Source organism: Lepus europaeus, chromosome X, assembly GCF_033115175.1.
Source record: "Lepus europaeus isolate LE1 chromosome X, mLepTim1.pri, whole genome shotgun sequence".
Classification (NCBI taxonomy): Eukaryota; Metazoa; Chordata; class Mammalia; order Lagomorpha; family Leporidae; genus Lepus; species Lepus europaeus.
The window spans coordinates 134953318-134977980 of record NC_084850.1 but is presented as its reverse complement, the minus strand read 5'-3'; the positions used below and the strand labels follow the sequence as shown (position 1 = coordinate 134977980).

The 24663-nt window shown below is 58.3% G+C and overlaps 1 protein-coding gene across 2 annotated transcripts; it reads right to left on the bottom strand.

Moving 5' to 3' along the window:
* Positions 1–23277, bottom strand: GPM6B (glycoprotein M6B). Of its 2 annotated transcripts, XM_062182975.1 has the most exons (8): positions 23194–23277; positions 12186–12305; positions 8638–8824; positions 7517–7673; positions 6119–6290; positions 5483–5556; positions 3994–4059; positions 1–1538 (listed from the first exon to the last, which is right to left on the bottom strand). In XM_062182975.1, exons 1-8 carry the CDS (start codon positions 23195–23197, stop codon positions 1389–1391), a joined length of 930 nt encoding a protein of 309 aa, XP_062038959.1. In that variant the 5' UTR covers positions 23198–23277; the 3' UTR covers positions 1–1388. The 2 variants fall into 2 exon arrangements, with proteins under 2 accessions (XP_062038959.1, XP_062038960.1); XM_062182976.1 differs by lacking the exon at positions 12186–12305 and having other exon boundaries at positions 23194–23246.
* Between the last annotated feature and the right edge of the window lie 1386 nt (positions 23278–24663).

Sequence of the window (24663 nt, the reverse complement as noted above, 5' to 3'; positions counted from 1 at the left end):
GACGATTATCTACAAATATTTTATTGAGACTCTCGGAGAGCGACAGGAAGCCCTTGGCACGGATAGAAAATACTGACTCGCTGTTAGGTTACAAAAAAAAACGCAGACGTAGCAAAAAATCGAACGCTTTTTACGTAAAAAATATTGAGACTGAAAACTTCCGAAGGTTTCCTGGTCGTGGCTGCCGGAGGTCGGCGAAGGACAATGTAGGCTTCCGGCTCCGGCTGATCTCGCACACGGGACTCCGGCCGACACGGACGTCCGCCATGCAGCGGGGGGACACGGGACACCGAGCCGCCGGGCTGCCACGGCTCCACACGGAGGAGGGCGTCCCCCGGGTCAACACCAACGTCCACACGGGCGTTTCTGGGCGTCAAACGAACAACGTGATGGTCCGTGTTCATGACCTCTCGGTAGAGCTAGGCTGCCTCCCGTGTGGACACGTCTCTGCACACGTATGTTGGACAACCACACGTGAGCTGTGCACACGGACGGACACGGTGGACCCTGTGGGACGCGGGCCCCCTGGGGAAGGCGCAGGTGCACCCGGCGGCCACACGGATCGTTCCGGAAAGAACAGCACGCGGCGGGCTGCCATCTTGGACACCCGGGTCTCGAACCCCCAGCACCCAGCGTCAATGTTCCGGACCGCGATGACGTGGAAGGCAAATTTCTTCTGAAAAATGGCTGAGGCTCGAGCTCAAAAACGATTATTCCAGAGTTGGTGTGGGACGGACCACGCGCCGTCCAGACCACGGGAAAATGGTTCAGAGCGGCCATTTTAATAAGGGAACACTTCTTACACTGATTAAGAAAAAAAAACATTATTTATGGAATGAAATTCTTTGTGTTTTCGGGTCTCCGGGTAGAATATCAGTGTCCTACGGTACGCCAATTCAATGTCTTACGGTACGCCAATTCAGTGTCCTACGGTACGCCAATTCAGTGTCCTACGGTACGGCAATTCAGTGTCCTACGGTACGCCAATTCAGTGTCTTACGGTACGCCAATTCAGCGTCTCATTTGCGTGTTTACGATCACGCTGCTGGCGTGCCGCAGGCCCCTCTCCCGGAACGTGGGCGCACCCCCACGACCGGTCGTCTGCGTAGACGCGTCCCAAGCGCGCCATGGGTTTCGGGACCATGAACGAGACCGTATCGTGTCCGAAGTGTTGCCTTTTAAAATGGCTCCCGTGAAACCACTAATGTTTGTTATAAGAAAAAAAAAAAAAAACAAGATGGACCCACTGGAAGGTTCTCCCCACAGCAGTGCACCCCCAGCAGCTCGGAGACGGCCGGCGACGTGTTGGCGCGCCTTCATCGGTTCGTCCGGCGGGGCTCCAGCTGCGGCCCGGCGGTCGGTCGGGGCCGGGACTCGGGCGCGCGCGTCTACGTGTAGGAGTTGAGCTGCTCCGGGGGCCGGCGCGGGACGTCGCGCAGCTCCTGGTCCTCCTTGGCGCCGATGTCCCGGCGAGCCTGCATGTGGCCGGCGTCGGCGAGGTAGGCCCAGTTAGAGGACAGGATCATGAGGAAGTGGATCTGCAAGACAGGGGCGAGCGCGGCGGCCGGTGAGAGCGAGAGAGAGCGAGCGAGCGAGCAAAGCCGGCCTGCGAGTCCGGTGAGCGCCCGGGACTGCGAGGGTCAGAGGTCACCGCGGACGGACACGCGCTAGGCGGCTTCGGGTTAAAAAGGCCAAAGGAGAAGAGTTAGCACACGGACGGCGGACCCGGCGGACGGCCACGGCTGTTAGGAAAAAGCAAAAAAAAAAAAAAAAAAATGAAGTAGACGGTGCGTTGCGCCGTGTTGAGAATTTAAAAGACTTGAGCCGCGGGTGTTGGGAAACCACGCCGGGCTGGTTATCGGAAACTGCATTTTTTTGCTTTTTTTTGACAGGCAGAGTGGACAGTAGAGGGAGACAGAGAGAAAGGTCTTCCTTTTGGCCGTTGGTTCACCCCCCAAGATGGCCGCCGTCTCACTCCCAAGATGGCCGCCATCAGCCAAGATGGCCGCCACCTCACTCCCAAGATGGCCGCCGTCTCACTCCCAAGATGGCCGCCATCAGCCAAGATGGCCACCCTCTCACTCCCAAGATGGCCACCTCCATGGCCACAGCAGAGAGCTGGCCTGGAAGAGGGGCAACCGGGACAGAATCCGGCGCCCTGACCGGGACCAGAACCCGGTGTGCCGGCGCCGCAAGGCGGAGGATTAGCCTGTTGAGCCGCGGCGCCGGCCAATGGAACTACATTCTTTAAATCGAACGTGATATTTGTGACTCGTATCATCTTCCGGGAAAACCCGCCCAACAGTGCGGACTGAAGACCGTTCTCTGCGGGACTCGTTCTCGGCCCCGCAACGGGTTATGGTCGAGCAAGCGGAGGGGATGGGGAAATGCCGGTACGCCAACGTGTTAGTACGTCCTGTGGGGAGGCGCCACGGTGTCGTCTGGTAAGAATTAGATTATTTAAATTAGATTACTTTTCTAAAAATTAGATTATTTTTCTAAAAATTAGATTTTTTTCTAAAAATTAGAATTTTTTCTAAAAATTAGATTATTTTTCTAAAAATTAGATTATTTTCTAGAAATTAGATTATTTTTCTAAAAATTAGATTATTTTTCTAAAAATTAGATTATTTTTCTAAAAATTAGATTATTTTCTAAAAATTAGATTTTTATTTTTTTAGAAATTAGATTTTTTTTTAGAAATTAGATTATTTTTCTAGAAATTAGATTATTTTTCTAGAGATTGGATTATTTTTGTAGAGGCCGCGTGACCGTCGGATCTTGGGGTTCGGGCGGAGCCGTCCATGCACCGCGAGCCGTTCCTAGCGCCATGCACGGACGGCCGTGCCCAGCCGGCCCAGAGCGAGCGCGTCCGCGGCGTCGGCGCTGCCGGCTCGGCTCCCCGGGGCCCCGGCCTGGCCTCCCGGCGGCTCAGAACCGCGTGCAGCAGTCGTCCCGGCTCTTAAACTTCAACACCGCAAAGTTATAGGTGGTGGCCATCATGTAGATCAGCTGGGGGAGAGAACAGAACGGCGCGGTTACGTGCGCGAGGGGAACCCGCGTGGGGCCGTGGTGCAGCCGGGGAGAGCCCCGGCGTCTCACGCGGGCGCTGGGTTCTGTCCCGGCTGCCCCTCTTCCAGGCCAGCTCTCTGCTGTGGCCCGGGAGGCGGCCATCTTGGGAGTGAGGTGACGGCCATCTTGGGAGGTGGCGGCCATTTTGGGTGTGAGACAGCGGCCATCTTGTGAGTGAGGTGGCGGCCATCTTGGGAGTGAGACGGCGGCCATCTTGGAATGTGAACCAACAGCAAAAAGGAAGACCTTTCTCTGTCTCCCTCTACTCTCCACTCTGCCTGTCAAAAATAAAAAGATGGCCGCCGTCACACTCCCAAAATGGCCGCCTCCCGGGCCACAGCAGAGTGGACAGTGAGAGAGAGAGACAGAGAGAAAGGTCTTCCTTTGCCGTTGGTTCACCCCACAAGATGGCCACCGTCTCACTCCCAAGATGGCCGTCGTCTCACTCCCAAGATGGCTGCCATCTCCCAAGATGGCCACCGTCTCACTCCCAAGATGGCCGCCTCCCGGGCCACAGCAGAGATAGACAGTGAGAGAGAGAGACAGAGAGAAAGGTCTTCCTTTTTGCCGTTGGTTCACCCTCCAAGATGGCCACCGTCTTGCTCCCAAGATGGCCGCCACCTCACTCACAAGATGGCTGCCATCTCCCAAGATGGCCACCGTCTCACTCCCAACATGGCCGCCTCCCTGGCCACAGCAGAGTGGACAGTGAGAGAGAGAGAGACAGAGAGAAAGGTCTTCCTTTGCCGTCGGTTCACCCTCCAATGGCCGCCGACCGGTGCCAAGGCCGTGTTTCCCGCCGACGGGCCCGGCGCTGAGTGGACACCGGTCCCGGCCGAGGTCAGGGTCGGCGCCGGTCGGCCGACAGAGGGGACATCTGTGGTCTGGGCGGGCGAGGGGCGGACAGGGGCCGCTACTCACCAGGGCAATGACGGTGGCGCCGGCCCCGGCGCAGGCCACGACGAACAGGTGGTAGGAGACGTGGAACTGGGGAGACAGGGCGCCGCGTGAGTGTTCGCTCTAATAAAGATGGCCGCCCCGCGCCCGCCGGAGGAGGCGTCCGGTCTGGCTCCCTCCAGCCCTGGCCGCAGGGGGCAGCTGCTGGGGGCGTCGGAACCCCAAGCCGATCGACTCCCAGCGTCGTCGTCCACGGGGAAGAGACACGAGAGCGAGATTCGGCAAAAAAAAAAAAAAAAAAAAAAAAAAAAATTCGCCAATTTTCCCGTTTTAAAAAAATCCATTAAAAAAAATAGGTCCCATTGTAGGGATTTCTAGCGTTAGAATCTAGGATCCGGACCGTAATAGTTCACTTTTCTTAAAGATTCTATATATTGTTTTTTTAAAAAAAATTTTTTTGCTTTATACACGGTTGGAAGCCAACGACTGAACGTCATCGGAGTATAAAAGATTATAGAGCGAATTTTTTTTTTCAAAATAATATTTGCAAACCAATGACTCGAAGGATATTCTAGGGCCGGAGGGTTTCAACCGAATTGTTGGGATAGAAAAGCGCGTAGTAGAGGGAGACAGAGAGAGAGGTCTTCCTTTGCCGTTGGTTCACCCTCCAAGATGCCCGCCATTTCACTCCCAAGATGGCCGCCACCTCACTCCCAAGATGGCCGCCGTCTCATTCCCAAGATGGCCACCTCCCGGGACACAGCACAGATAGACAGTGAGAGAGAGAGACAGAGAGAAAGGTCTTCCTTTTTGCCGTTGGTTCACCCTCCAAGATGGCCACCGTCTCGCTCCCAAGATGGCCGCCACCTCCCAAGATGGCCGCCGTCTCATTCCCAAGATGGCCACCTCCCGGGACACAGCACAGATAGACAGTGAGAGAGAGAGACAGAGAGAAAGGTCTTCCTTTTTGCCGTTGGTTCACCCTCCAAGATGGCCACCGTCTCGCTCCCAAGATGGCCGCCACCTCCCAAGATGGCCGCTATCTCACTCCCAAGATGGCCACCGCCTCACTCCCAAGATGGCCGCCACCCTCTCCCTCCCAAGATGGTCACCTCCCGGGCCACATCAGAGAGCTGGCCTGGAAGAGGGGCGACCCGGACAGAATCCGGCTCCCTGACCGGGACTAGAACCCGGCGTGCCGGCGCCGCTAGGCGGAGGATTAGCCTGTTGAGCCGCGGCGCCGGCCGATGAGGTCATTTCTAAATTAGCGCCCGAAAAAGAGAATCTCTACTCCATAGCCGTTGGTTTGAGTCAAAAAACGGCCGGAGGCATGGACGGCGGGGTCTAAAAACCCGAGCCTTCCCCTGCAGCGTGGCGGCCATCTTGCTTGCTCTTGGCGGCCATCTTGCTGGCTCGTGGCGGCCATCTTGCTGGCTCGTGGCGGCCATGGGGACCCGTTTTCATCCTCTGTGAGCCGATTGGCTATGAGCCCGTGGCGTGGGGGCGGGGTTACCTCGTTCGTGTTGCAGATGTTCTCCAGGGCCGGGCCGCATATCCTTCCGGGAAAGGCGTTCCAAGGGACGATTCCTGGAACGGGGAATCCCAACAGAAGGTCACCGACCGCCTCGGGGACTACGGGACCCTGTGTGTGCGCCACGGACCGCCCCGCCCTGGCCGCCGTCTCACTCCCAAGATGGCCGCCACCTCACTCCCAAGATGGCCACCCTCTCCCTCCCAAGATGGCCACCTCCCGGGCCACAGCAGAGTTAGACAGTGAGAGAGAGAGAGAGAGAAAGGTCTTCCTTTACTGTTGGTTCACCCTCCAAGATGGCCGCCACCTCACTCCCAAGATGGCCGCCACCTCACTCCCAAGATGGCCGCCACCCTCTCACTCCCAAGATGGCCACCCTCTCCCCAAGATGGCCACCTCCCGGGCCACAGCAGAGAGCTGGCCTGGAAGAGGGGCGACCGGGACAGGATCGGTGCCCCGACTGGGACTAGAACCCGGTGTGCCGGCGCCGCCAGGCGGAGGATCGGCCCGGTGAGCCGCGGCGCCGGCCTGAGCTACGTTTTCTAATGGGGTCGCATTGCACAACTCAGAAGAACGAGGAGGTGCGAGGTCCGGCGGGAGCAGAGGCCCAGGCCGCACCGTACTGTCGGACGTCCACGCAGATCTGGTCCACGGCCACGGTGCCGTTGGTCTGCGGCGCCTTGATGGCTTCGCACGTCGACCACACGTTGTAGAACATGAACACGGGCACCGCCGAGACGCCGAAGACGCCCAGCCAGGCCACGCCGAGCACGTAGGTGAGGAAAACGAACTGCACACAAAAAACAAACAAACAAACAAAAAAAAACCAACAAACACAAAGCAGGAGAAACAATGGAACAGGCGCGTCCGCGGGAATCGGCTGGGATTGGCGGCCGCCCCACCCCCCGCCCCACACGCAGTCACAGCAGCTTGGCAAGCGAGGTGGTGGGTTCGGGAAACGCTGTGCGGTGTGCGCCCACACCCTCGCCGTGGGCCAGGGAGGACGTCCTCCGGCCGTTGTGACCGGGTTCGTGACCTGCCGGGGCTGCCGATTTTTTTGTGAGCTCTGAAAGGCTATTTCTCTCTGTTTGTTTTTTTAAATTATTTATTTATTTATTTATTTAGACAGAGTGGATGGTGAGAGAGCGAGACAGAGAGAAAGGTCTTCCTTTTTGCCGTGGGTTCACCCCCCAAGATGGCCGCCATCTCACTCCCAAGATGGCCGCCACCTCACTCCCAAGATGGCCGCCTCCTGGGCCACAGTAGAGATAGACAGTGAGAGAGACAGAGAGAAGGGTCTTCCTTTTACTGTTGGTTCACCCTCCAATGGCCACTCTCTCACTCCCAAGATGGCCGCCTCCCGGGACACAGCAGAGTGCGCCTACCGTGGCGGCCATTGGAGGGTGAACCAACGGCAAAAAGGAAGACCTTTCTCTCTGTCTCTCTCTCTCACTGTCTATCTCTGCTGTGTCCTGGGAGGCGGCCATCTTGGGAGTGAGACGGCGGCCATCTTGGGAGTGAGACGGCGGCCATCTTGGGTGGTGAACCAACGGCAAAAAGGAAGACCTTTCCCTCTGTCTCTCTCTCTCTCACTGTCCACTCTGTCAAAAATTTAAAAAGAAATCCTCTGATAGCCCACATCTAGCTCAGAGGCTCGAGTTTGCTGATCGGACCACGCACCGCCTTGGGGAGGAGCCCACGGTTTCGCCTTCGACCCTCCGGTGAGAGGCCGAGTGCGTGACGGGGCCGCTAGGTCCTTCCCCGACGGCCATGTTGTCCCCAGGACCACGCCCTGCCACGACGAGGGACGAGGGGGCATCACGAGGCCATGACCTTGGGTTGACCTTGGCTCCTTCCACCACGGGGACCTCACCCCTGCCTCAGGCTTGATCCGTCACGCCAGGTCCTCGGACCCCTGGCTCCAGCCTGGGGAGACCCGGCGTGGCCGGCCCCGGGGGCCCTCGACCTCCTCTCCCAATGGGGCGGAGCCACGCCCAGCGTGGGGCAGGGCCTCACCATCCCGCTGATGCACCGGCCGCAGGCCGTGGTCTTGAACTCGCCGTGCAGCTCCTTCACGGCGCTCGTGGTGTAGAAGCCCTCGGCCAGCAGGACGATGCCGTAGAGGAAGAAGAAGGAGGCGATGCCGTAGATGACGTACTGCATGAGCTGGACCCTGGGGAGAGAGAGGGCAGAGCCCGGGTCACTCCACCGGCGCCTCCCCGCCCACGCCCGGCAGCTGGTGACCCTCTGGTCCAGCCACGGGAGACGGACTCGGGTCCCCCGGGAGCCGCGCGGTCATGTGGGTTCTCTGGATCGCGATCGTCCTCGCACCAGGGGGACCGTGGACCCGGGCGAACCTCGGCCACAGAGCTAACTCACACGTGAACTTGGTCCCAGAGAAGCCGGCCCTCGGCGTGACCGGTCCTCGGCCCTCGGCCGCCCACTCGGGATTCACTGCCGTGGGGGGGGGGGAGGCACGGAGACGGTCGCCAGCCACGGCGTGAGATGGTCGGCTCGGGAAGCCGGTGGACCCTTTCCCAGATCCTGCCATCTTGGGAGTGAGACGGCGGCCATCTTGGCAGATGGCAGCCATCTTGGGAGTGAGACGGCGGCCATCTTGGGAGTGAGACGGCGGCCATCTTGGCAGATGGCAGCCATCTTGGGAGTGAGACGGTGGCCATCTTGGCAGATGGCAGCCATCTTGGGAGTGAGACGGCGGCCATCTTGGGGGGTGAACCAATGGGAAAGGAAGACCTCTCTGTCTCTCTCTCGCACTATCTCTGCTGTGGCCTGGGAGGTGGCCATCTTGGGAGTGAGAGGGTGGCCGTCTTGGGAGTGAGACGGTGGCCATCTTGGCAGATGGCAGCCATCTTGGGAGACGGCGGCCATCTTGGCAGATGGCAGCCATCTTGGGAGTGAGACGGCGGCCATCTTGGGAGCGAGCCGGCGGCCATCTTGGAGGGTGAACCAACGGCACAAAGGAAGACCTTTCTCTCTGTCTCTCTCTCACTGTCCGCTCTGCCTGTCCGTCCCCTCGACGCCGTCCGGCACACACACCGTGCACACGGCGAGCTTGCGTTCAAAGCCTCTAGCCCACCACAGACGTCCGGAACCGCCCCGGGGCGGCCGATACGTACACCTCGCTCAGCAGGGCGTGGTCGCTGGTGTTGGTGGAGAAGTGCTGTTCGAGAATCGCCACGGTGCCCGCGAGGGCCACGTGCCCGCAGCCGCAGAACAAGGCGACGCCCGAGAAGCAGAGGATGGTGGCCACCAGGGAGGCGTAGGGGACGCCGCCCAGACACTTGATGCAGCACTCGAAGCAGCCTGGACGCAGAAGAGAGAGAAGAAAGAAGAGCTGTGACTGGGCCGGGTCCTCGCGAGCAAGGTCCACGCCAGCCGAGAAGGGTCTACCCCTGTCTGTCCGCCCTCCTGCTGATTAGAGATTAGAGAAGAGATTAGAGAAGAGATTAGAGATTAGAGAAGAGATTAGAGATTAGAGAAGAGATTAGAGATTAGAGAAGAGATTAGAGAAGAGATTAGAGATTAGAGAAGAGATTAGAGATTAGAGATTAGAGAAGAGATTAGAGATTAGAGAAGAGATTAGAGATTAGAGTAGAGATTAGAGAAGAGATTAGAGAAGAGATTAGAGATTAGAGAAGAGATTAGAGATTAGAGAAGAGATTAGAGATTGGAGAAGAGATTAGAGATTAGAGAAGAGATTAGAGATTAGAGAAGAGATTAGAGAAGAGATTAGAGATTAGAGAAGAGATTAGAGATTAGAGAAGAGATTAGAGAAGAGATTAGAGAAGAGATTAGAGATTAGAGAAGAGATTAGAGATTAGAGAAGAGATTAGAGAAGAGATTAGAGATTAGAGAAGAGATTAGACCGTTGGTGTATCCGGCAAAAATCTCAAACGTGTTCGTTTTTGGAGAGGTCATAGGGTGTTTTGGGGGTTCTAACGCAGTGAACTACTTAGTCAAGAAGTGAACGTCGGAAATGATCTCAACTTTTTACTAAAAAAAAAATATTCCACCAGCCCGAGCAGCACAGACAGTTCGTTCATGGTCCCCGTCCCCCGCCACGCCGCCATGTGTCTCCCCGACCGCACGTGGAGAGAACCTACAACGAGTGGGTGACATTAAAGTACTTAGCAAAAAAAAAAAAGAACAGGAAAAAACAAAAAAGAACAGGAAAAAAAAGAACAGAAAAAAACAAAAAAGAACAGGAAAAAAAGAACAGAAAAAAAAGAACAGGAAAAAAAAGAACAGAAAAAAAAACAAAAAAGAACAGGAAAAAAAAGAACAGAAAAAAAAACCAAAAAAGAACAGGAAAAAAAAAAACAAAAAAGAACAGGAAAAAACAAAAAAGAACAGGAAATAAAAAAGAACAGAAAAAAAGAACAGAAAAAAAAGAACAGGAAAAAAAAAGAACAGAAAAAAAAAAGAACAGGAAAAAACAAAAAAGAACAGAAAAAAAAAAGACAAAATGGGCATCCATGAAGTGAAACGAAGGGGAGAGAACCATCATAATTCAAACTTGAGAAAAATGAGCCTTTTTCCTCGTTTTTAACGTTTTCTCTCGAGTTCATTGGAGAAGAGAGAGAGTGGCGGGGGTTTCGAGAGAGAGAGAGAGAGATGGACCACCGGTCTCCGGGAAGACCAGTCTGTCCGTGGTTGTCCAACTACAAAAAAAAAAAAAAAAATGGCGCCCAGCGCACAATGTGCCCGTAGAAGAGAACATGGACCTGTGTCTCAGGCCGTATGCCTCAACCCTTCCTCTACGCTCAAGACCCCATGATGACGTTGAAGAACAAGATGGAAGCCTGCCTCTCCGGCTCAATGAGGTTGGGTCTGCTCTGGATGGAGACCCGTGGCCGCAGGACGGCACCGTCCGATGTGGGCTGGCACCGACGCGGGGTTCTTTGAACATAGGTTATTGGACGTCGGGAACAAAAAATCCAGGTCCTCGGTTGCACCAGCCAGGTTGTCCATGCTCCGTGGCTGCGTGTGCCAGGGGCGGCCATATTGGATGACGGGGCTCCAGAACGAGACGTCTCATTACAGACCACGGGGAGGGAGACAGAGAGAAAGGTCTTTCTTTTTGCCGTTGGGTCACCCCCCAAGATGGCCGCCATCTCACTCCCAAGATGGCCGCCTCCCAGGCCACAGCAGAGATAGACAGTGAGAGAGAGAGACTGAGAGAAAGGTCTTCCTTTTTGCCGTTGGTTCAGCCTCAAATGAATTCTAGGTTTTGATTCACACACACACACACACACACACACAAACACACACACACAAACACACACACAAACACACACACACAGCCCTCAGCCCCACACCCCTCACACCCGCCACCAGGGGCCGTCCTCGCTACTCTGCCGATCGCCGATGAGCCACACAACGGCAGAAGCCGAGCGTTGCCAACTGTCCAACGCCCGGCGACGGAATCTTCCAGGAGAGGAGCGGAAGTGACGCCAGGGGCCGGGGGCTGGGGTCATGGGGCCCCTCGGGGGTGGGAGGGGCGACTGGCAACATCTGGGGGAGGGGGCGAGCCCCACTGGCTGCCGAAGCTCCGGTGCAGAGGGCCTCGTACCAAAGACTTATCTGTGGCCGGCGCCGCGGCTCACTAGGCTAATCCTCCGCCCTGCGGCGCCGGCACACCGGGTTCTAGTCCCGGTCGGGGCACCGATCCTGTCCCGGTTGCCCCTCTTCCAGGCCAGCTCTCTGCTGTGACCCAGGGAGTGCATTGAGGATGGCCCAAGTCCTTGGGCCCTGCACCCCATGGGAGACCAGGAGAAGCACCTGGCTCCTGCCATCGGATCAGCGCGGTGCGCCGGCCGCAGCGGCCATTGGAGGGTGAACCAACGGCAAAGGAAGACCTTTCTCTCTGTCTCTCTCTCTCACTGTCTATCTCTGCTGTGGCCTGGGAGGTGGCCATCTTGGGAGTGAGACGGTGGCCATCTTGGGAGATGGCGGCCATCTTGGGAGTGAGAGGGTGGCCATCTTGGGAGATGGCAGCCATCTTGGGAGTGAGGTGGCGGCCATCTTGGGAGTGAGACGGCGGCCATCTTGGGAGTGAGGTGGCGGCCATCTTGGGAGTGAGATGGCGGCCATCTTGGAGGGTGAACCAACGGCAAAGGAAGACCTTTCTCTCTGTCTCTCTCTCTCTGTCCACTCTGCCTGTCAAAAAAAACAACAAACCAGAAAGAACTTTGATTACGCTAACCTAATCCCGAGTTTCCTAACTTTGTAGTTCAACGTTTTTAATTCTCGTTAATCCTCAGGACGGCTCTCTCTGGCGTCGTACGCGCGACAACACGGCCGTTGGCTGCTCCCGTGTTTGCCGGACCCAAGGGCGGCTCTTTTAGGTCAACGCCGGACAAAGTCCCGAGTGCGGGTTCTGCCTCGGCGCGATCGCGGGGCCGTGTCGACGTTGCCCAGGTGGCTGGGGGAGGGGAGACGGCCACAGCGCTCGGCCTTCTTCTCCCTCCTGGGCCCCCACGCCGGTGGTGGGACCGGTGCACCTGCCGACGCTCCTGGGGGCGCGCCCGGTTCCCTCGGCGCCACGGTGGACGTGGCCGGCCCCTCCCCAGCACTGGTCCAGCCATGGGGAGTTTTCCCAACACCGAGGCGTGGCTGACCCGAATCGATTTGCCGTCAGGAGTCGCCCCGGGGCTGCATTTACCTGGACCGCTCCAGGGGCCGGCCCTGGCCCCCGGGGTCGGCACGGGGTGGTACTGGTGGTCCTGGGAGCCGGGGCACATCCAGTGGTACCTGCCAATTTCCATGGCGGCTCTGCCGTTCACTGCCAAGTGCAGGTGGCAAAGAGTCAGTGTCTCTACGTCCGGCAAAGATCTAGAGCAGCATTTTTATTATTCGATCAGCAAACAGTGCGAGGGAATGCGGAGTTCAGAACACCTGCTGTCCGGACGCCAAACCCTTCGGCACCAGCGGATCGGCTCGGCGTGACGACGCCGAGGACGCCGGGAGTCTCCCCTCCGTCGGGGGGGTTCACAGAAATCCTCCACGTCGTCTTTCTTCCCTCGTTTTTTTTTTTTGCCCATCCCCCGCCCCTTAAGGTGATCGTCTGGGGGAGGCACTGCTGGTCGCGAAGTCTGGCCTCCTCACGGATTTTTTTTTTTTTTTGGATAGGCAGAGTGGACAGTGAGAGAGAGAGACAGAGAGAAAGGTCTTCCTTTTGCCGTTGGTTCGCCCTCCAAGATGGCCGCCGTCTCACTCCCAAGATGGCCGCCACCTCACTCCCAAGATGGCCACCCTCTCACTCCCAAGATGGCCGCCTCCCGGGACACAGCAGAGTTAGACAGTAGAGAGAGACAGAGAGAAAGGTCTTCCTTTTGCCGTTGGTTCGCCCTCCAATGGCCGCCGTCTCACTCCCAAGATGGCCGCCACCTCACTCCCAAGATGGCCGCCACTTCACTCCCAAGATGGCCACTCTCACTGGGTCAGGGGCCGTCCGCTCTCCACACCGACCCGAGGACGAGGCTCTACCTGCCCGGGTCGCTCTCAACCTGAGAACGTTCGTCTTCCTGGAAACACTTTCTCTGTGTACCCGGCACACAGTAGGTGCCTACTAATGTCTGCTGAATAAAGACTTCATTGGCAGCGATGGAGGACTCTGGGGACCCCTGAGAGCCCATGAGAGGACCAGGAACCTGTCAGTCTGCAGCCAGAACCCCACCCACATCATTAGCTCCCCTGCCTGCCCCTGACTGGACAGTGAACCTGTCCGTCTGCGGCCAGAACCCCACCCCCAGGCTTCCCTGCCTGCCCCTGACTGGACAGTGAACCTGTCCGTCTGCGGCCAGAACCCCACCCCCAGGCTTCCCTGCCTGGCCACACTGGTCCGGAAATCTCCAAGACGCTCTCTGTCCCCCTCTAGAGAAGAGGCAAGTGAGGACAGCGACCTCGTTATGGAGACACACACGACTGTGAGCGGTCAGCCAGAGCCGGGCACACGGCAATGGCTGGGAGACCGAGGGGAGCAGGGCAAACCTGTGCCTTGTACACCCCTTACCCTGTCCACTCTGCCTGTCCAAAAAAAAAAAAAAAAAAAAGACAGCCCCCTCCCCCGGCCAGCCCAGCTGCCCGAGGCGACAACCCCGGGAACATCTCTCCAATGTGACACCGCGTTCCGGCCAGGAATGGACCGAGGGGCACGGGAGGCCGCCCCAGGAATTCCACCCGAGCCCACGGGGACAAAGGCACCCCCCTGCCCCTCCCCCACCCCCGGAGCCAGGACCAGGCCGTCTGCAAAGACACAGAACACCCGGCTACCTTTTGTTCCTCGGCTTTGTCCAGCCTTGTCCTCGGCGGCCGTCGCCATGGCTGCTTCGTTACCATCCACCAAAAAAAAAAAAAAAAAAAAAAAAAAAGCTCTGCCCACTCCCCCCTCCCCCCAGGCTCAACGCGGCTCCGGGGGGTGGGGAAGGGAAGGGCCTGTTCCCCCCCCCCCACCAGCACCACCGGGCTGGCGCTCAGGAGCCTCCCGGCGGCCAGCACTGCCCGTGCCCTCTCTCTCCCCCTCCCCCGCGCCCCTCTCTCTCCCCCTCCCCCGCGCCCTCTCTCTCCCCCTCCCCCGTGCCCGTCTGGCTCCCCGACGACTGCGAATGCTAACGAGTTCTCCCAGCACAAAACAGATTGGGGACCTCGGAGGAGGGCGCGCGGGGCACAGAGAGCCGGGCCGCCGTCACCGAGCCGGCCGGCCACCACGCGGGCAGACGCTCGCGAGGAGCAAGCCTGTCCCTCCCATGGTGCAGTGGGGGTGTATTTATCCCCCTCCCCCACCGGGACCCCGCCAAGGCGTAGAGAAGGAGCCCCCGTGATCATGGTTCCGAGCTCGAGAATTTGTCATTCATGCAACCTTCAGACACATTTCTTTTTTTTTTGGACAGGCAGAGTGGACAGTGAGAGAGAGACAGAGAGAAAGGTCTTCCTTTTTGCCATTGGTTCACCCCCCAAGATGGCCACCATCTCGCTCCCAAGATGGCCACCACCTCACTCCCAAGATGGCCACCCTCTCACTCCCAAGATGGCCGCCTCCCGGGCCACAGCAGAGATAGACAGTGAGAGAGAGAGACAGAGAGAAAGGTCTTCCTTTGCCGTTGGTTCACCCCCCCCAAGATGGCCGCCATCTCACTCCCAAGATGGCCACCACCTCACTCCCAAGATGGCCACCCTCTCACTCCCAAGATGGCCGCCTCCTGGTCTTTGCAAATATAATCAAGTTAAGATGTTACCAGGGTGGACTGGGTGGGGGGGAATGTGTGGGAGACCGAAGCAGAAACCATGAGAACGATGAGCCAAGAACGCCAAAGACCGCCGGCAGCACCGCTGCTCCGAGGGGCTGCGCTCCCCCTCCCACCCGTGCGGCAGAGCCAGTCCGGCCTGGGACTCCTCCGACCTCCCCGCCGCACGACAGATGGCCGACGGCTAAGACTTCGCGGGAACTGTATTAGATTTGGCCTTGGAAGACTAACCCGTGCGCCATCCTGGCTATACCTTCTGCAGGGGCCATGAGGGGTGGAAGACGGGCAAAGACTGGCCTAATTACCAAATGACCAGCAATTCCATTCCTATAGACACTCAACAGAACCACCAACAGGTATGCAAACATTTGTACAGGCACGGCCATAGTAGCAATTTTTTTTATATTTGGAAATTTAAACTCTAATAAAGTACAACTTCCGAATGCCTTAAGGGCTGATCCTGAGGCCAGAGTGCCGTTTAGGACGACTGCCACTCTACAAGCCCCTAGCGGCCATCTTGATGGCCACAGGGACGTACCGCCCACAGGTCTAGCCTCGTCTCTCCATACGACGAAACAGCGGTCAGCCACAGGAAAAGGCACGCGGGGCCGACACATAAACAACTCCAAGCTCCCCGTGACGTCATCCGACATCACGGAGTAACGCGCCGTTATGCGGAGCAGAGGGTGTGGGCCGGCACCAGCCGGCCAGGCAGGGGAGCTGTGGGAACAATCTACTCCGTGTAAAGATGGCCGACGCTGACGCTGCAGGCGGAAGCGATGGGAGCACGACTTCGACTCCCAAGTCAGGGGAGGGCTGGAGCTCACAGGAGCGCACAGACACGGCTACTGGCTCGGTCATACAATTTCCTGCTGTATATCTCTTTTTTTTTTTTTAATTATTTTTTGACGGGCAGAGTGGACAGTGAGAGAGAGAGAGACAGAGAGAAAGGTCTTCCTTTTTGCCGTTGGTTCACCCCCCAAGATGGCCGCCATGTCACTCCCAAAATGGCCGCCACCTCACTGCCAAGATGGCTGCCATCTCCCAACATGGCCGCCTCCCGGGACACAGCAGAGTTAGACAGTGAGAGAGAGACACACAGAGAAAGGTCTTCCTTTTTGCCGTTGGTTCACCCTCCAATGGCCGCCGCGGTAGGCCCGGGAAGGCAGTGGAGGATGGCCCAAGTGCTTGGGCCCTGCACCCCATGGGAGACCAGGAGAAGCCCCTGGCTCCCGGCTTCGGATCAGCGCGGTGTGCCGGCCGCAGTGGCCATTGGAGGGTGAACCAACGGCAAAAAGGAAGACCTTTCTCTCTGTCTCTCTCTCTCACTGTCTAACTCTGCTGTGGCCCGGGAGGCGGCCATCTTGGGAGTGAGACGGCGGCCATCTTGGGAGTGAGACGGCGGCCATCTTGGGGGGTGAACCAATGGCAAAAAGGAAGACCTTTCTCTCTGTCTCTCTCTCACTGTCCACTTTGCCTGTCCAAAAAAAAAAAAAAAAAAAAGTTCAAACGTACAGATCCGATACGTCCTAAGCATAAATCCTTTCTTGGTTTTGTTGGTCCGGCTATAAAAAAAACCTTCTCTGCTTCTACTATTCTCTACCTATGCAGCCATTGAAGCTAATGGATCGGAGAGCCGAGATCCCAGCCTGACGTCTCCCATTTCGTCGGTGATCAGTTTGACCCACGGCCTCTAGAGATCCGACTGGTCAGCTTGGAGCTCACTCGGACTCAGCCACGCACGCGGCTGACCTGAAGCCCGAGTTCGATGGCCGCCTCTGGTCCCAGGAGGCCTGAGACTGTGGGGTTCCGCAACGCCCGTGCCCATCGCCCGTGCCCACAGCCACTGCCACGGATCGCCCAAGGCACACACACAAACACACACACAAACACACACACAAACACACACAGACACACAGACACACACAAACACACACACACAAACACACACACAAACACACACACAAACACACACAAACACACACACACACAAACACCTCTGGAAGGGAAGTCTAACGGCCTCTGGTTGGCTTTGACGGGCGCCCCAGGGGCCACAGAGCCACCCCGGGTTCTCTTCCGCCCCAGTAAGCGCAGTCAGGGCCGCGCCGGTCACACGGGCCCCGCCGCAGCCAGGACGTGGCCGTGGAGGTGCTGTGGTCCCTTTGTTCGGCCGCACACACTGACGCTTTGTGCTCTGGGGGGGCGGCCGGCTCCGGCAAACAGGAAGCACATTCTTCTCTCTGCAAGACGCAACTGTGGGCCCTCTGTCTCCCTCCACACGGGGTGAGGCTACACTCTCCTGTCCGTCTGCTCCCCTGCCCCTCTCCCCGTTCCCCCTTTTTCCTGTTTTTGCTTTGTAGTTTTTGAGAACCAAGACCAGAAGTCCAGGAGGGAAGGCGTCTCTGGCCCGATGGGCCGATTCCGGGGTAGCGACACACACACCACCCTTCCAGGCCACCTCAACGCCGGACCGCTGACCAGAGAGAGACCCGCGGGCTCGCTCGGACTCGGCCACACACGCGGCTGCCCTGGAGCCCGAGTTAGATAATCCCACACACGTCCACGTGGTTGCCAGCCATGACACGTGGCACGGGGGGAAAGGGTTGCCTGTACTGAGAGCCGGGGAGAAGGGCGTAGGGGTCACGCTGGAACCAGACAAGCGCAGGGTCTGCTTATGGCCCTGTCTGTCATCACGGAATCATAGGGGCCGGCGCTGTGGCGTAGTGCGTAAAGCCACCACCTGCAGTGCCAGGATCAGATAGGGCACCGGTTCGAGTCCCAGCTGCCCCTCTTCCACTCCCTCTCTGCTGTGGCCAGGGAGTGCAGTGGAGGATGACCCAGGTGCTTGGGCCCTGCACCCCATGGGAGACCAGGAGGAAGCACCTGGCTCCTGGCTTCAGAGCGGCCATCTTGGGGGGTGATCGGTGCCCCCACAGTGGCCAGCAGCTCCCAGCCCAGCCGCCCTCCCCGGCCGCCTCCCGCCGTGGGGACCACGCTGTGCTAGACGCAGCCAGGCCTGGCCCAGATTCCGTTCGATGCTGAGCCTCCGGGACGGCGTTTGGCCATCGGCCCAGATTGGCTCAGATTTGGAACAAGCGCGGCTTTGTATGTCAGCGTCCACCCCTCCCCCACCCCCAGGTCCCCAACGTGGTAGCTGGGGAGGGGAGGGGAAGGGGGAGGAGGCCGGGGAACAACAAAAAAAAAATGCTGGGGAGAGAACCCCGGCCCCCGGCCTTCCCATTGGCTCCTGCGAAGTCGGTGAAGGCAGTGGGTTCGTCCGCGCGCAAAGGGAACTGATCTGGATCCATTTTGCTGCTCAATGTTAAAGTTGTGTTGACTCCAGGTCGGCGCCGCGGCTCACCGGGCTGATCCTCCGCCTTGCGGCACCGGCACACCGGGTTCTAGTCCCGGTCGGGGCACCGATCCTGTCCCGGTTGCCCCTCTTCCAGTCCAGCTCTCTGCTGTGGCCAGGGAGTGCAGTGGAGGATGGCCCAAGTGTTTGGGCCCTGCACCCCATGGGAGACCAGGAGAAGCACCTGGCTCCTGCCATCGGATCAGCGCGGTGCGCCGGCCGCAGCGGCCATTGGAGGGTGAACCAATGGCAAAAAGGAAGACCTTTCTCTCTGTCTCTCTCTCTCACTGTCTCTCTCTGCTGTGGCCCGGGAGGTGGCCATCTTGGGAGTGAGATGGCGGCCATCTTGGGAGGGAGAAGGCAGCCATCTTGGGGGGTGAACCAACGGCAAAAAGGAAGACCTTTCTCTCTGTCTCTCTCTCACTGTCTACTCTGCCTGTAAAAGCTGGACAAGCTGGTGGAACCTCGAGCTCTGTGGTGGGGAGCTCGCACAGTCGCACGTTGTATGTCTTGCGGGCCTGAAATGTCACAGTCACCCAGGCAACGTGACAGAGGCAGGACCGGGCTAGGAGACGCTGGTTTGGCAGGCGCTCATTTCCGCGTTGTCCAGATGGCTTATGTATATGCAATATTTTTTTTATCATTGCATTTTTTAGCACCATGGGCGAGCTCTGCATTGCGCGAGGTGGCCCACTCGGAAAGGGAATCTTATCGTAGCCTCTGGGAACGTGTTCCGTGCCGGGTACTGAGTTCGAGAAAAACCCTGAGGAACGAAAATGTCGTCTTAACAAACCCTGGGTGATGGCGGCTGCCTCACACCCTCGCCGTGACGTCCACGTTGTGCGTGACAGCGGCGCTTGCGCCCTCCACGTGTGCGCTCTAGTTTATGTGCGAGGACGTACATGCAGGCGTCCGTGACGACATGTGTGACTCACGCGTGTCTTCCATGTTCGCGGTCTTTTGTTTCCTTCCCAGCGCTGTGTGTGTTTTCTTTTAATCTAAGGACGTTCACCTGAGGAGGAGGGACAGAGCTTTGCCGTGGGTAAATGTGGGGACGATATTTACCTGGTCTGTGCTATCAGACCAGACAACATACAGGCAGAGTGGACAGTGAGAGAGAGAGACAGAGAGAAAGGTCTTCCTTTTGCCCGTTGGTTCACCCTCCAAGATGGCCGCCGTCTCACTCCCAAGATGGCCGCCACCTCACTCCCAAGATGGCCACCCTCTCACTCCCAAGATGGCCACCTCCCGGGCCACAGCAGAGAGAGACAGTGAGAGAGACAGAGAGAAAGGTCTTCCTTTTGCCGTTGGTTCACCCTCCAAGATGGCCACCGTCTCACTCCCAAGATGGCCGCCGTCTCACTCCCAAGATGGCCTCGATCTCACTCCCAAGATGGCCACCTCCCGGGCCACAGCAGAGAGAGACAGTGAGAGAGAGAGACAGAGAGAAAGGTCTTCCTTTTGCCGTTGGTTCACCCTCCAAGATGGCCACCGTCTCACTCCCAAGATGGCCACTCTCTGACTCCCAAGATGGCCACCTCCCGGGCCACAGCAGAGAGAGACAGTGAGAGAGAGAGACAGAGAGAAAGGTCTTCCTTTTGCCGTTGGTTCACCCTCCAATGGCCGCCGCGGTAGGCGCACTGCGGCCGGCGCACCGCGCTGTTCCGATGGCAGGAGCCAGGTGCTTCTCCTGGTCTCCCATGGGGTGCAGGGCCCAAGCACTTGGGTCATCCTCAATGCTCTCCCTGGGTCACAGCAGAGAGCTGGCCTGGAAGAGGGGCAACCGGGACAGGATCGGTGCCCCGACCGGGACTAGAACCCGGTGTGCCGGCGCCGCAAGGCGGAGGATTAGCCTGTTGAGCCGCGGCGCCGGCCACACTGCAAGTATTTTGCAGGTGTGGTCAGCTCTCTCCAAAGAACCCCTTGACCTCGGGTCTGCACTGGGGGGGGAGAAGGACGAGGGAGCCGGGGCGGTACCCAGGGCAAGCAGATCAACGGCTCGAAGACACGAGAAGTCGATCAGTTCTCCCCCAACCCCTGCCTCTCCCGAACCCCCGGAGGAGGCAACGAGGGCGTGAGCTCGGACCCTGCAGACAGAGGGCACAGGACGGCTGCCCGAGCGGCTTAGTCTGCGTAGATTAGATTGGATTACGGCTAAGGCGATGAATTCTAAATTTGGAAAAGGCCATCGAGCCGATTCAGGGGGCAACCGGATCCTTCACGGCTTCCCACGTGATGACCGAAAGACGATGAGGCCAACGTCCGCGAGCAGAAGACGCCGCCCGGGGTTCGCGGTCGGGATCCGGGGAGCGATCTCGCACGTGGAAGGCCCGCCTCTCGCCCTCTGTCTCCCTCTCTCTCTCTCTCTCTCTGCCTCTCCAATAAAATGGGAAAACAAAGAACCTCAAAGAAATAATTAAAAGGTGAGTTCATTTGTTGGTGCAAAAAAAATTTTTTTTGAAATCCATGTATAGTTTTTTTTTTCCATAATATACACTCTTCAGATCTTTTTAAAAATACTCTCATATTGTGAACTGCACATTTTTCTTTCTTTTTTTTTTTTTTTTGGACAGGCAGAGTGGACAGTAGAGGGAGACAGAGAGAAAGGTCTTCCTTTTTGCCGTTGGTTCACACACCAAGATGGCCGCCGTCTCGCTCCCAAGATGGCCGCCACCTCACTCCCAAGATGGCTGCCATCTCCCAAGATGGCCACCCTCTCACTCCCAAGATGGCCGCCTCCCGGGCCACAGCAGAGATAGACAGTGAGAGAGAGAGACAGAGAGAAAGGTCTTCCTTTTTGCCGTTGGTTCACACACCAAGATGGCCGCCGTCTCGCTCCCAAGATGGCCGCCACCTCACTCCCAAGATGGCTGCCATCTCCCAACACGGCCTATGAACACGTTGACGGCCTCAGAATTCTGGTGGGCCACAGCCAGTGCCTGTCAGATAAAACCAGAGGTGACACCGAGGGTGCGAGAACGTCGTTCGTCAAATCCATAGGCAGAAAACAAAGTAGGTTAGTGGTTGCCGGGGGCTGGGGGGGGGGCAAAGACAGAATGAGCAGCGATTGCTCTGGGATACAAAGTTTCTATTTGGAGTGATACAATGTTGCACACCACCTTAATTGAACAATAGGACTTGTATCCTTATGGATGGCAGCCATCTTGGGAGTGAGGTGGCAGCCATCTTGGGAGCGAGACGGCAGCCATCTTGGGGGGTGAACCAACAGCAAAAAGGAAGACCTTCCTCTCTGTCTCTCTCTCTCTCACTGTCCACTCTGCCTGTCCAAAAAAAAAAAAATTCATAACAGTATGTTTGATCATACATCTGAAAAATAAAACCGGTTCATGGCCCTGTAGGTGTATTTACTAAGAATCTACCAAAGGAAGTGAGTCAAATCGGTATATTTCCTTTCTGAGTTAGGAAAACCAAGGAGCGATAGCGTGAGAGTCGGTGAGGCCGGAACGGCAGAAGCAACCATTGTCCGAGACGCGGAGCATCGCCGCGCGAGAGCAGGCCTCCGGCGTGGACGTTGGTTCGCGAGAACCGCATCGGACGCCACACCTACTGAGAATAATATTTATTTAATATTTATTCTGTGGTGGGGGGGGGCGTATCGAGCAGGCCGTTGTGCTGAAGGTCCTCATCAATGTCCTTCACAGCCAGCGTGGCCAAAGCCGCCACGGGCTGAGCCGCAGCCGCCGGCATCGGCCGTGGGGGGGTGGGGTGGGGATGAACCCCACTACCCACAGGGTGGGGGGGCACTCAGAGAAGCAGGAAGGAGAATTCCAGGCCATTCCGTTCTGCCCTTTCTAGAAGGATCTTTAGCCTCACTTCATGGTCGCAAATTTCCCTATTGATTTGGTCTTTTTTTTTTTCCCTTTCATATTTTGGTCACCGATACATCGATAAAAACGTTAAAATTTCCACTGTCCACTCTGCCTGTCAAAAAATAAAATAATAATAATAATAAAAAAAACTATAAAATTCCTTGAGCTTCCTTTTTTTTTTCCTTTTTAATTAAACTTTTATTTAATCAATATAAATTTCCAATGTGCAGCTTATGGATTACAATGGCTTCCCCCTCCCATAACTTCCCTCCCGCCCGCAACCCTCCCCCCTCCCGCTCCCTCTCCCCTTCCAATCACATCAAGATTCATTTTCAATTCTCTTTATATACAGAAGATCAGTTTAGTATAAAGATTTCAACAGTTTGCACCCACATAGAAACACAAAGTGAAACATACTGTTTGAGTACTAGTTATAGCATTAAATCACAATGTACAGCACATTAAGGACAGAGATCCCACATGAGGAGCAAGTGCACAGTGGCTCCTGTTGTTGACCCAACAAATTGACACTCTAGTTTATGGCGCCAGGAACCACCCCAGGCTGTCGTCATGAGTTGCCAAGTCTAATCTGCAATTCTCTTTATATACACAAGACCGATTCGGTATCCGCCTCCCTTAGTCCCCCTCCCCCAATTTTACATCCGGACGCCATTGCCACCCTCACTGTCGCCCCCACACACACCCAGAGCCACACAGATAATGGCAGAGAGGGATGGGGGATGGGCAGGGATGGGGGATGGGCGGGGGGCGGCACCGGCCAGGGGTCCCCCCAGCTCTCGCCACAGACCAAGCCCCCGGCGTCCTCACCGGGCCTTGGCGGCCCCCAGGCCCTGGTCTGCCCGTCACCAAGGGGAGATAAGGGCTCCCAGGCCCGGAGGGGGAGGCCCCGGCCAAGGCCAAGGCGCTGCTGGTGGCCAGCAGGTGCACCCGGGGCGCAGAGCGCGGACGCCCCCCCCAGGCACGGGGGGCAGGGCCGACGGCACCTGGGGCGCTGCGGACACCTGTGCCGCGCCCCGCCCACCTGCAGCCCCTCTCCGTCCCCCTCCCTCCCCGCCTCCCCCCTGCCCGGTCCCCTGGGCGGTGCAGGTGCACCCGGGGGGCCCTCTCCGGGCCGGCGCGCTCTCCCCCGCCCACCTCCAGCCCCTCTCCGTCCCCCGCCCTCCCCGCCTCCCCCCTGCCTGTCCCCCGGGCGGTGGCCGGGGCCGCGGGGCCGCGCGCTCTTACCCATGGCTGGACACCGGCGAGGGGCGCGGGCTGCGGTCGCCGTGGCCCCCCCGGGGACGCGCACAGCCGGCGGCGGCGGCCGAGCTCGCGGGTCTGGCGGGCAGGGGCGGGGGCTGCGCTGGGCTGCGCCGGCCGCTCGGCTCCTCGCTCTCCCCCCCCCCAGGCCGGGGTGGGAGCGGCGGCTCCGCCTGCACCGGGGGCGGCCGCGCGAGAGGGGCCGTGACGTCAGCGCCGCGGCCGGGGGGGGGGGGGGGGCTTTGTGCGCCCGGAGTGGGGGCGGCGGACGGGCGGGGGGCCTCCTCTGGGGACCCCCCCACCCCATCCCCCCCCAGGGACCGGAAGACTCCACTGGGGGGCCCCGCCCATCCCCCCCCAGGCACCGGACTCCGCTGGGGGGAGGGGCTGGGGGGGCAGAGGGGTCTCAGAGACCCCCCCCCCAGGGACCGGAGACGGGGGGGGGGCGGGGGGTCTCAGAGGAGCCCCTCAGCGCCCCAGACGCCAATCCCAGCTGGAGGACGTGTGAAGGTCGTGGCCGGCCGCCCATTGCACAGATCGGGAAACTGAGGCCCGGGACCCGCGCGCGCCCGGTGTTGAGCAGCGTTGGCCTCGGCCGTCAGTGCGGGGTCCTTCTTTGTGCACAAATGGGCTGTGTGGGCCGGCGCCGCGGCTCATGGGGCTGGTCCTCCGGCTGGCGGCGCCGGCACCCCCGGGTTCTAGTCCCGGTCGGGGCGCGGGTTCGAGTCCCGGTGGCCCCTCTTCCAGGCCAGCTCTCTGCTGTGGCCCGGGAGGGCAGGGGAGGATGGCCCAAGTGCTTGGGGCCCCTGTACCCCATGAAGTCATCGATCCCGACGACCTCTCTCCTCCTCCAGGGAGCCCTCCCTTCATCAATCAACGTGACTGGTTGCAGCCGGCTGGCTGACCCTTGCTCACGCCGACAGCACGCGTGTCTGCACCTGGCCCACCGCGAAATCCCGGCTTTTCCGGTGTGGAAAAAGGCTACCTTGTGTTTAGCACACACAAAATTCTAGGTTTTTTATTTTATTTATTTATTTTTTTTGACAGGCAGAGTGGACAGTGCCTTGTCTTCTATGGCGTCTTGCCATGGCGGCGGGGCCGCTGGGGTCACCCAGAAGTGTCTTCCAGCGCAAGGTGCTTAACGTAGTCCCACGTGGCTTTGGGATTCGGAGATGGACACGTCTGGTGTGTGTGTGTGTGTGTAGGTGGGGACCTGGGTCAGGAAGGGCCCTGTGACCCCGCGCTGTGGTCCCTGAAGGTCTTGGCCGTCCTCGTCCTGTTAACCCACGCCACCCCAAAGCTGAGTCGGAGGAATCTCTGGAGGGGGGTGGGTCCCCTCGAATGAGTTCCAGGCCCTTCGCGAGGATCGAACTAGCGGTCTCTCCCAAGAATCCTTCGAGCCGCGAGGGTTGCTGGGTCAACCAACGTGGCCCTGGGCAGACAACTGAGCGTGGG